The sequence below is a fragment of the Oryctolagus cuniculus genome, chromosome 17, assembly GCF_051225735.1.
Source record: "Oryctolagus cuniculus isolate XC-2025 breed Fujian yellow rabbit chromosome 17, ASM5122573v1, whole genome shotgun sequence".
Classification (NCBI taxonomy): Eukaryota; Metazoa; Chordata; class Mammalia; order Lagomorpha; family Leporidae; genus Oryctolagus; species Oryctolagus cuniculus.
This window is the reverse complement of record NC_142883.1, coordinates 67,538,410-67,550,844: the sequence shown is the minus strand read 5'-3', so window position 1 is coordinate 67,550,844 and position 12,435 is coordinate 67,538,410. Positions and strand designations below refer to the sequence as shown.

At 42.0% G+C, this 12,435-nt stretch overlaps 1 protein-coding gene across 1 annotated transcript in view; it reads right to left on the bottom strand.

Annotated features, from left to right (window-relative positions):
* Nucleotides 1–12,435, bottom strand: part of LOC103347026 (uncharacterized) — a 43,934-nt gene that overhangs the window by 11,306 nt on the left and 20,193 nt on the right. Inside the window, exons 7-9 of the mRNA XM_089317031.1 lie at nucleotides 8,653–8,724; nucleotides 8,031–8,105; nucleotides 14–136 (exon numbers count right to left, since the gene is read on the bottom strand). Of these exons, the coding sequence (XP_089173157.1) occupies nucleotides 14–136; nucleotides 8,031–8,105; nucleotides 8,653–8,724 (270 nt within the window). The remainder of the gene's footprint in view (nucleotides 1–13; nucleotides 137–8,030; nucleotides 8,106–8,652; nucleotides 8,725–12,435) is intronic.

The window sequence follows — 12,435 nt, the reverse complement described above, 5'->3', positions numbered from 1 at the left end:
AGGAAGTTCTGACTCATGGCAATGTGTCGTATTTGGCAGGCATTCATTGTCACAGTGAAGCTTGACGGTGTTGCAGACAACCTCGATAGTATGTTTAAATTGGCAGAGGCAGCAGGCCATATGGCTGGGTAAGATCCTATGAATAGAGACAGAGAATTAAGTTACCTGTAAAGGGGTTCCTTGGGTGGGTCAAACAGGTGAGCCAAGGTGCCAGCAAAGGAGTTCTTGAGGTATGCGGCCAGGACATTTGGGTAGGAGCCTGGTGGCCAATTAATTGTTGGTCTTGAATATGAGAATAAAGGAAGGAGGGAGAGGTGGCCCAAGGAGGCATAGGCATGGAAGTGGGTGTGGTGTATCCAAAATAAAGTCAACAGGGTGAGCATTGGGCACCATGGATCTGTCGTTTGACTCAGGGGTGTCTCCTTCCAGTTCACAAGTCTCACTGTGGGTTGGGAGTGCACAGGAGGACTTCCCCCAACCTCTGGAGTACTCTTCTCCATCCCTGTTGGAAGTGTTCACTATTAGAAACTACTCTGGTCCCAGAAAAATGACTGACTGCAGTAATTGTTGGAAAAGATGTGGAGAAAAAGGAACACTCGCTCACTGATGGGTGAGTGAAAGTAATTTGACCAGGCAGGTGTTTAGCCCAGCCATGAAGATGCTGCTTGGGACAAGCACATCCCCTTCTGGAGTGCCTGGCTCCATTTCTGATCCCTGTTTCCTGCCAGGGAGTGCCCTGGGATGTGTCAGGTGGTGCTTCCCTAAATACCCAGAAATGGAAAGACTGCAACTTATGGTAGGTGTGTGTTTTTAAGAAACTGTCAGTCTATTTTCATTATATTTTTTTTTTCAAATTTATCATTTCAAAAGTTTCTGTGGAAGGAAGAGAGAGAAACACACACAAACACATCTTTTCTTTTTTTTTTCTTTTTGACAGGCAGAGTGGACAGTGAGAGACAGAGACAGAGAGAAAGGTCTTCCTTTTGCCATTGGTTCACCCTCCAATGGCCGCCGTGGCCGGCGCATCGCGCTGATCCAAAGCCAGAAGCCAGGTGCTTTTCCTGGTCTCCCATGCGGGTGCAGGGCCCAAGGACTTGGGCCATCCTCCACTGCACTCCCGGGCCATACCAGAGAGCTGGCCTGGAAGAGGGGCAACCGGGACAGAATCCGGTGCCACGACCGGGACTAGAACCCAGTGTGCCAGCGCCGCAAGGCGGAAGATTAGCCTATTGAGCCACGGTGCCGACCACATCTTTTCATTAGGTAGTTTACTCCCCAAATGTCTGCGACATGCAGGGCTGGGACAGGCCAAAGCCAGGAGCTCAGAAACTAGTTTGGTTTTCCATGTGAGGAGCAAGAACTCAAGTCCTTGGGGCATCACCCACTGCCTTCCAGGGTACATGTTAGCAGGAAGCTAGGGTGGAGCAGAGCCGGGACTTGGATCCAGGCATTCTGATGTGGGATTGGAGTATCCCAGGTAGTGGCTTAACGGCTGCACCAAATGCCTGCCATCGTAAACAGTTTAATTTTTATTTGTTTTATTTTTTAAAGCTTTTATGTAATGAATGCCAATTTCATAGGTACAACTTTAGGAATATAGTGTTTTTTCCTCCATACCTGCCCTCCCACCCCCACTCCCGTCCTACCTCCTACTCCCTCTCCCATCCCATTCTTCATTAAGATTCACTTTTGATTGACTTTATATACAAAAGAGCAACTCTATACTAAGTAAAGATTTCAACACTTTGCACCAACCCCCCACCCCACAACATAAAAAGTACTGTTTGAGAACAAGTTTTGCAGTTAATTCTCATAGTACAGCTCATTAAGGACAGAGTTCCTACATGGGGGGTAAGTGCAAACAGCTTCATTTCTAATACCCCCAAATTGGAACAACCTAAGTGTTCACAAATAGGTGAATAGATAAACTATGGTAGGTTACACTTAGTGGGCCAGGCTCTTTCTAACCAATAGAATAACCAATGGTTGAGTTGTTACAGATGACTAATGTTACTTCTTTGGGTCCAGGGAAAGCTTCATATAGAAAGAAAAAAAAAAAAGAAATTATCAACTCCCAACTTGACTCTCACTGGGATTAAACATGACAATAGGTCTGATCTGATTTCATCATCATTTAAAAAAATCATCTATTATTTTTCACTTTATGTTTCTGTGTGGGAGCAAACTGCTGAAATCCTTACTTAATGTATACTAAGCTGATCTTCTGTATATTAAGATATTCGAAAATGAATCTTGATGTGAATGGAAGGGGAGAGGGAGTGGGAAAGGGGAGGGTTGTGGGTGGGAGGGACGGTATGGGGGGGAAGCCATTGTAATCCATAAATCGTACTTTGGAAATTTATATTCATTAAATAAAAGTTAAAAACAAAACAAAACAAAAAAAAAGAAAGAATGCACTCAGAATGCTAAGCTAGTGTTTTACTAGACTTCAATTCTAACAGGAAATTTTCGTTAAGTCCTTTCTACCCCTAACTTCGTATTTTGAAAATTTTCAAGCCTACAAAAATATCCGAAAGATTGGTGTCATGAGTTTACATGTTCTCTCACTTAGATTCAACTGTTGCTAACATTTTGCCACATTCACTTTCCACGTGTGTGTCTCTATGCACTTCTTGGACAAACCATTTGAGAATGAGCTGTAGATACGATGACCTTTTCTTGCTAAACCTGAAGTCTGCGTCTCCTAAGAACAAAGGCATTCTCCTGCATATCCACAACACTGTTATCACCCAGTCAGCTTTAACATTAACATCACCGTCTATTGTGGTCCACATGCAGGTGCTCTCAGTTGTCCCAAACATGTCTTGGCTACTTTTAAATCAGGCATTGCATTTTATTTTCATGGCTCTTTAATTTTCTTCAGTTTAGAACTGTTCCTTTTTTGCAGTGTTTCATGGCATTGGGATTTTTGAGGCATTCAAATCAGTTGTTTTACAGCATGTACCTCAATTTGTATTTCTAAGACCAATACTGAATATAATCACCAGGGAACATTTATTTTTTTGAGTGGCTAAGATTTTTTTTTAAAAAAGTTTTATTTATTTGAAAGGCAGAGTGATGGTTGGGTGCAGGAGAGAGAGAGAATGAGTGGAGGGAGAGGGAGAGGGAGGGAGAGAGAGAGAAAGAATGAACGTGAATAAATCTTCCAGCCACTGGTTCATGCCCCAAATGGCCACCGCAGCTGGGGTTGGGCTGGGTTGAAGTCAGGAGCCAGGATCCAGGAGCCAGGAACTATATTCAGGTCTCTCCTGGGTGGCAGGGGGTCAAGCACTTTGGTCATCCTGTGCTGCTTTCCCAGATTCATTAGCAAGGAGCTGGATGGGAAGTGGAGCAGCTGGGACTTGAACTGGCACTCCCATATGGGATGCCAGCATCACAGACAACTTCACCTTATGCCACAACACCAGCCCCACTAGGGACCATTTCTGGCAGGAACACTGCATCTTGCATAGAGAATGTTGTAGTTTTGCTGCTTACTAAAATGGATGCACTAGGGATGATGTCAGTGATAAAATATTTATTTTTTAGAAGATTTTTATTTATTTGAGAGGTAGAGTTACAAACACAGAAAGGGAGAGACAGAGACAAAGATCTTCCATCTTAAGCTGGTTCACGTCCCAAATGGCCTCAATGGCCAGAGCTGGGCCAATCTGAAGCCAGGAGCCAGGAGCTTCTTCCGGGTCTCCCATGCAGGTGCAGAAGCTCAAGCACTTAGGTCATCTACTGCTTTCCCAGGCCATAGCAGAGAGATGGATCAGAAAAGGAGAAGCCAGGACTGGATCTGGTGCCCATATGCGATGCTGGCACCGCAGGTGGAGACAGCCCACTATACCACAGCGGTGGGCCCCAAATCATTATTTTCAAAAATATTGGCAAATCTGGGGCCGGCACCATGGTGCAGTAGGTTAATCCTTCACCTGCAGCACCGGCATCTCATATGGGCGCTGGTTCTAGTGCCAGCTGCTCTGCTTTTGATCCAGCTCTCTGCTATGGCCTGGGAAAGCAGTGGAAGATGGCCCAAGTCCTTGGGCCCTGCACCCGCATGGGAGACTGGAAAGAAGCACCTGGCTCCTGGCTTCGATCAGTGCAGCTCCAGCCATTGTGGCCATTTGGGGAGTGAACCATCGGAAGGCTTTTTTCTCTGTGTCTCTCTCTCACTGTGTATAACTCTTATCTGTCAAATAAATAAATAAAATTTTAAAAAATATTGGAAAATCTTTTGAAATTGCTAATGACCTGAGGTATAAGTTATTCTTACTAGATAATATTTAAGTATTAAAGACCATTGCACATTAATATGCAATAAAGGGGCCAGCGCTGTGCTGTAGCAGGTTAAGCCTTCACCTGCAGTGTCAGCATCCCTTATAGGCACTGGTTCAAGTCCCAGCTGCTCCGCTTCTGGTCCAGCTCCCTGCTAATGCACTTGGGAAAGCAGCAGAGGATGGTCCAAGTGCTTGGGCTCCTGCTCCCACATGATTCAGAATAAGCTCCGACTCCTGACTTTGGCCTGGCCAAGCCCTGGCTGTTGTGGTCTTTTGAGCTAGGAACCAGCAGATGGAAGATCTTTCTCTCTCTCTGTATTTCTGTCTTTCTTTTTTCTTCTTTTTTTTTTTAACTTTTATTTAATGAATATAAATTTCCAAAGTACAGCTTATGGATTACAATGGCTCCCCCCCATAACTTCCCTCCCACCCGCAACCCTCCCCTTTCCCTCTCCCTCCCCCCTTCCATTCACATCAAGATTCATTTTCAATTCTCTTTATATACAGAAGATCAGTTTAGCATATATTAAGTAAAGATTTCAACAGTTTGCACCCACATAGAAACATACCAGGGGATTCCAATTCAATCCCATCAAGGTGGCATGTACCAATGCCATCTCACTAGTTCCGGTGATCAATTTCTGTTCAAATTGATCATAATGATAGGACTAAGAGCCAAAGGGAGCACATAAACAAGACTAGTGTCTGCAAATACTAGCTGATAGAATAAAAAAGGGAGAGAACGATCCAACATGGGAAGTGAGATACACAGCAGACCCATAGAATGGCAGATGTCCTAAACAGCACTCTGGCCTCAGAATCAGCCCTTAAGGCACACGGATCTAGCTGAAAAGCCCATGAGAGTATTACAGGCATGGAAAGCCAAAACACTCTGGCAAAAAAAAAAAAACCCTACATGTATTTCTGCCTTTCGAATAAATAAGTAAGTCTTTAAGAATGCATTAAGGACCATCGCTTATGAGTCACGACACAAGTGAGCTGGCCTGCTTTGTCTAAACTCCTGAGGACTTCCAATAATGAACTCCAGTGTAACAATTGCTTTCAGGTTTTTATAGCCTTGGTTGCACATGGCTCCAGAAAATGCTAGCACTTTTCCTGTCCACTGATGGTCAAGTATGAAAAAAGCAGCTAGAACACCACAGCCTTGGCTAACTGAGAAAGCTTGTTGATGATGAGAGCTTTGACTCTTTGGAGAGGAAGGCCTCTCACTGACCTGGGAGGATCCACTGTGGCAGATGCTGCCCAAGGTTGAGGAAGAGGAGGCTAGAGCAGAAACCAGTGGACTTGATGATGTGGGAAAGTTAGTCAAGGAGGTGATCTGACAGAAGTGATTAGGGCAGGGTATGCTATGAGAGGCCTTTCCCCATTCTTATCTTGTGGAGTCCGCTCAACTAGCCTTATCATAGTTTCTGTTTAGCTTGTCCAATTGGCAGGGGGGAGGTCACAATGGAAGTTGCAGTGAGTTTATGGTAAAATGTCAGAATAGGGCTCTAAGGAAATCCTTTTTAAAACTTCAAAACTTGAGATACTTCAAACTCTGCATGAAAATTAACTAGAAAGGATCATGGACATAAATGTAACTCTACAGTTTCTACAAGAAAACAGGAGAAAATCTCTGTAACTTTAGATTAGACAATGGGTTATTTGAAAGATTTTTTTCAGGAAAGGCACAATAAAAGGACAAACCATACAAGATAAAAGTTGCTATAGGCTCATCAACATTAAAAAAAAATTAACTTCTACTCTTCAGAAGGTACACTTAGTAGAGTGAAAGGATAACTCACAACCAGAGAGAAAATATTTACTAAACATACATCTGAGAGAAAGTACTCATACCCAGAGCATATAAAACACTCTTAAAACTCCCTAAGATTACCATCAAATTACTACATGGGAACAGATTGAATAGACACTTGGTAAAGATATTTGCACAACAGTATCGTCAGTTATTAGAGAAGTCTAAGTTTAAACTGCAGTGAGTGTACCCAAGGTGCCAGTGTTAGGATGACTGAGTCCCGCATTTGAGCACTTGCATTTGATTCTTCTCTCTGGTTCCTGATTCCAGCTTCCTGCTAATATAGTTCTTCTGCCTTTCTTTGGTTGAGTAACTGGGGTTCCTGCCACCTACATGGGAGATCTGGGTTGAATTCCCAGCTGTCAATTCCAGCTTCAGCCCAATGCTGGTCTTGGTGGCATTTGGTGAGAGAACTGATTGACTCTCTAGTAACTATTTTTAAATACTAAAAAAACATATAGAGATTCCACTATTTATCTACTGGCAGAAGAGCTACATTAAAAAAAGTTTTATTTTTTAACTTATTTGAAAGAACGAGAGAGAGAGAGAGAGAGAGAGAGAGAGAGAAAGAGATTGATTGATTGACCTTCCATCTGCTGGTTCACTTCCCCAAATGCTGATAACAGCCAGGGTTGGGCCAGGACTATGCCAAGGACATAGGTCTCAATGTGTGGGTCTCCTACATGGGTGGCAGAGACCAGAATACTTGAGTTACCATCGGCTACCTCCCAGGGTGCACATTAGCTGGAAGCAGAGTAGCTGGGACTCAAACTTGGCACTCTGATACGGGATGTAGGCATCCCAAGTGGTATTTTATTTATTTATTTATTTATTTATTTGACATGTAGAGTTAGACAGTGAGAGGGAGAGACATAGAGAAAGGTCTTCCTTCCATTGGTTCACCTCCCAATCACCCCCCAAATGGCCGCTACCGCCGGAGCTGCGCCGAACTGAAGCCAGGAGCCAGGTGCTTCCTCCTGGTCTCCCATGCGGGTGCAGGGTCCAAGCACTTGGGCCATCCTCCACTGCCTTCCCGGGCCACAGCAGAGAGCTAGATTGGAAGAGCAGCAGCTGGGACTAGAACCTGGTGCCCATATGGGATGCCGGTGCCACAGGTGGAGGATTAGCCAAGTAAGCCATGGTGCTGGCCCCCCAAGTGGTATCTTAATGCTGTGCCACAATGTCCAGTTTCTAAATGTTTGTTAAAAAAGTTGAAATCTGAGGACTGGGACAACACATGTTGCAAGTGCCACTCTCGAACATTGTTGGTGAGAGTGCAGACTGCAGCAGCTACTTGGCAAACAGTTTAGCTGTGTGTTAAACAGTTCAATATACACTTAGTAGGTAATGAACTGTCCTACCCCTAGATCTTTACACCAAAGAAATGAAGACACATATCCACTCACAGACCTCCATGTGAGTGCTGTTAGTGGCTTTATTTATAATTGCAAAAAGTTGGAAAACACAGTTCTATAAGCTGATGAAATGGATAAACTGGTGTAACTACACAATTGGAATATTACTTAGCAATAGGTAGAGGCAGCAACATGAATAGTAGTTTAATCTCTAAAGGATTATGCTGAGTAAAGGAGCCAGACACAAGAGGCTACACTTACTACATGATTTTGCTTATAAGACTCTGTGGAAGGAAAAACTACAAGAATAGAAACAGGATGAGTGGTTTGCAGGGCCTGGGTCTGGGGATGGGAGGAGACGATTGATTGGAAAGGACCATGAGGGACCTTTTTGGGTTGATAGAAATGTTCTACATCCGGAATTTGGTGGTGGTTACATAACCACGTGTTTGCCAAAACTCAGCAAACTTTACAGTGTGAATTGAAATACATAAAAATTATACCTCCATAAGCCTGACTTAAGAAAACAAGTCTACAGACTTACATGGAAATAAACCTAAGAAAAAGATAACTTACAGGTTTTCCAATTGAAGAGTCATCATGAGGATGTTCTCAACTGTGGTAAGTGGTACTTGTGTTGTTCCCAAGTCTCTGAAGGAGAAAGCCCAAACATTCATGGTATGGACCTCAATAAAAAGATCTGTCTTTAAAAAGGTTGTTTCAGGAAGATGTGGTTACATCAGTTTTGGCTTCTCTATAAAGCAAGACAGCTCAAGAGTTTGTCATGGAGACAGTTCCAGAAAGCCCTGGTTGAAATGACTTTACTATTTGCATCATCAGATTAATGACCTTGGCATTGAAGAGTGGAACCTACACCTTTTTCTGCCATTGTCTTATTTTTCATTTTATACTACATTGACCTCTTTTAATTCTTATTTTTTTCTTTAAAAAATTTACATCTATACCTCTTTGCTTGGGATAGATGGTATTCCTAACATGTATTTGCATGTAACACTGTCTCCCTCTGCCAGCTGTCTTTCCCATTATAAATTCTTTCTCAGTTCTTGCCTCAGTCAATAACTTTTTTTCAGTAACCTATTTTTTTTTCAGTAACCTAATTTAAAATCATGACTTTTTAGCCTCAATCTCAAATATTTAATGTTTGATGAAAATAAAAAAGGATTAGTTTAATACTTACAGATATTTTAATGCAGGCAGTTTAAAAAGATACGAATCTTCAACGTTTTTCAGAGGATTACGATTGAGATTTCTGAAAAATGCAATGGAATTAAAGTTATTGGCCTTTCAATAAGCACAAGATTGTATGAGAAATTATATTCTTTTTTGTGTAGACATTTTAGGCTTAAAATTACTTTCTGTGTACTTATAAATCACCCTTAGAATTCAAAAAGCACTTGTTCTTTGGGAACTACCTATGTCTCTTAGAGGATGAATGGAGAAGAGAAAGAGAAAAGATACAAAAAAATGCATAATAAACAAAAAGTATGCAAAAGAACTTTTTAGGTGAAAAGCCTTAGAAGTGGAGCCAGTGTTTTGCCTAGCAATTAACACCCAGATTGGGATACCTACGTCTCAAATCAGATGCCTGGGTTTGATTCCCAGTTCCAGCTTCTAATTGCAACTTCCTGTTAATGCAGACCCTGGGAGGCAGTGGTGATGGCTCAATTGGTTGATTCTTTGCTGCCTACTTGGAGATGTGGACTGGTTTCTGGTTTCCAGCTTCAGCCTGGGCCTGGCCTAGCCTCGCCCGAGCCATTGCAGGTATTTGGGAAGTGAACTAGTGGACGGGAGCTGTCTGTGTCTTAAAAAAGAAAGATGTATAGAAGTGACCACACTGATAGGGAAGCCCTTTTTTGTGTAGGAAACACTAATCCTGTGTTCTCCATAATTCAAGGTGCTTGCCTTTCATCTTTAGAAATTTTAAACAAGCCATGACTTAATTCATTTAGTTGATGGAAAAAGAACCCACGTCAAAGCCATACTCTTGTCACGTTCTTCCACTGGTGTTCTCATTTCGCATCACACATCATCACATCACATCACATCACATCACACCACATCATCACGTCACATCACATCACATCACATCACATCACATCACATCACATCATCACGTCACATCACATCACACTGATCATCACATCACATCACGTCACATTGCATCACATCACATCACAGTCTTTGTTACGTTGCTTGTTGGCCTGTCAGTCTCCTGGCCTGTTAGCCCCTTGAGGGCAGGGAACATATGTTATTGTCTTTGTTATGCCTGTGTGTGGCATAGTGCCTGAAATTTACTGCATGGTTAATAAATATTTGTTGAGTAAAGAAATCACATTTTGTTTCCATACCAATACAATGAATAAATTCGTGTTGTGGGAAATTTCATTCCTAAATGCTGTAATAGATTTTTAAATTTTTTTAAAGCAAGCAAACAAAAACAAAAACAGGTAAAAAAACTGCCTTTAGTTTAACTCTACTCAAAAACGTACTGTACTGTTACAGACTGTGAAAATAATAATTCTTACAGATGATATTGATTGGGCTGCCAAGCATCTGTGTTCAGCATTCAACACTGGATGTTCCCAATAACCTCTGTGATAGGTATTGTACCCCAGTAGCCTATTGTGATATATATTGTGCTGAGTCACAGAGGCTGTGTAACTTGTTGTAGGTCACTGCACTTGTAAGAAGCAAAGCTGGAGCTTGAGCTCAGTCCTGCCCCAGACTGTGTCTAATATGTGTGCAGAAAAGGGTCCAAATATTTGTCACTTTAATCTGAAGCTTGAGATGACTTTGAAAATTTCATCAACCTTCTCAGGATAGCGCTCATGAAAATTAGTTTCTCTTTTTATTCCTTTTCCCTAATCTTATCCCACGATTAGATATTTAGCTCAGAGTCATTGAGACTAGAGATTTTTTTTCTTTTTTTTTTTTAACTTTTATTTAATGCATATAATTTTCCAAAGTACGACTTATGGATTACAATGGCTTCCCCCCCATACCGTCCCTCCCACCCACAACCCTCCCCTTTCCCACTCCCTCTCCCCTTCCATTCACATCATGATTCATTTTCGATTATCTTAATATACAGAAGATCAGCTTAGTATACATTAAGTATGGATTTCAACAGTTTGCTCCCACACAGAAACATAAAGTGAAAAATAATAGATGATTTTTTTAAATGATGATGAAATCAGATCAGACCTATTGTCATGTTTAATCCCAGTGAGAGTCAAGTTGGGAATTGATAATTTCTTTTTTTTTTTCTTTTTTCTTTTTTTTTTTTTTACAGAGGATCAGTTTAGTATGCATTAAGTAAGGATTTCAACAGTTTGCACCCCCATAGAAACACAAAGTGAAATATATTGTTTGAGTACTCGTTATAGCATTAAATCTCAATGTACAGCACATTAAGGATAGAGATCCTACATGAGGAGTAAGTGCACAGTGACTCCTGTTGTTGACTTTACCAATTGACACTCCTGTCTATGGCATCAGTAATCTCCCTATGCTCCAGTCATGAGTTTCCAAGGCTATGGAAGCCCTCTGAGTTCTCCGACTCTTATCTTGTTTAGACAAGGTCATAGTCAAAGTGGAGGTTCTCTCCTCCCTTCAGAGAAAGGTACCTCCTTCTTTGATGACCTGTTCTTTCCACTGGGATCTGACTCGCAGAGATCTTTTGCCAGAGTGTCTTGGCTTTCCATGCCTGAAATACTCTCATGAGCTTTTCAGCCAGCTCCGAATGCCTTTAGGGCTGATTCTGAGGCCAGAGTGCTATTTAGGACATCTGCCATTCTATGAGTCTGCTGAGTATCTCACTTCCCATGTTGGATCACTCTCCCCTTTATTTACTCCATCGGTTAGTGTTAGCAGGTACTAGACTGGTCTATGTGTTCCCTTTGACTCCCAGTCCCTTCACCATGACCAACTGTGAACTGAAACTGATCACCTGGAACAGTGAGATGGCATTGGTACATGCCACCTCGATGGGATTGAATTGGAATCCCCTGGTATGCTTCCAACTCCACCACTTGGGGCAAGTCAGCCTGAGCATGTCCCAAATTATACATCTCTTCCCTCTCCCATTCCCACCACCATGTTCAACAGGGATCACATTTCAGTTAATTTTCAACACTTAAGAATAACTGTGCATCAATTACAGATCTAAACCAGTCATATTAAGTAGAACAGATAAAAAAAACTACTAAGAGGGATAATGTATTAAGTTGTTCATTAACAGTCAGGGCTATGCTGATCAAGCCACCATTTCCCATAGTGTCCACCTCACTCCAACAGGTTTCCCTCTTGGTGTTCAGTCAGTCATCACCGATCAGGGAGAACATATGGTATTTGTCCCTTTGGGACTGGCTTATTTCACTCAGCATGATGTGTTCCAGATTCCTCCATTTTGTTGCAAATGACTGGATTTCGTTGTTTCTTACTGCGGTATAGTATTCTAAAGAGTACATATCCCATAATTTCTTTATCCAGTCTATCGTTGATGGGCATTTAGGTTGGTTCCAGGTCTTAGCTATTGTGAATTGAGCTGCAATGTTGTAGGTGACATCAGTGGAAACCTATGTAAACAGTGGAGTGAGAACATTTGAAAATTTATCCCTTCATAAAGGGAACAACAAAATGGTAAAAGTGGTCAGAATCAAGTTTTTGATAATTCTGGAAATTTAACCAAAGGCTTGCAGCCACCTGTGGGGCATTTACTCAAGAAAATTGGCTGACTTTCTGTAAGAATAGTGAGATTTGTGTGGGTTTTGTGTATTTAACTTGCCCTAGACAGTTCCTCCCTGGCAAGCTCAGTGTTAGCCTTAAAAATAGCCTTGGCAGCTTATGACAAGAGCCTCGGGTGATAACTGACGTCATAAATAAGAGTGTCAATTGTTAAATCAACAACAGGAGTCACTGTGCACTTACTCCCCATGTAGGATCTCTGTCCTTAATGTGT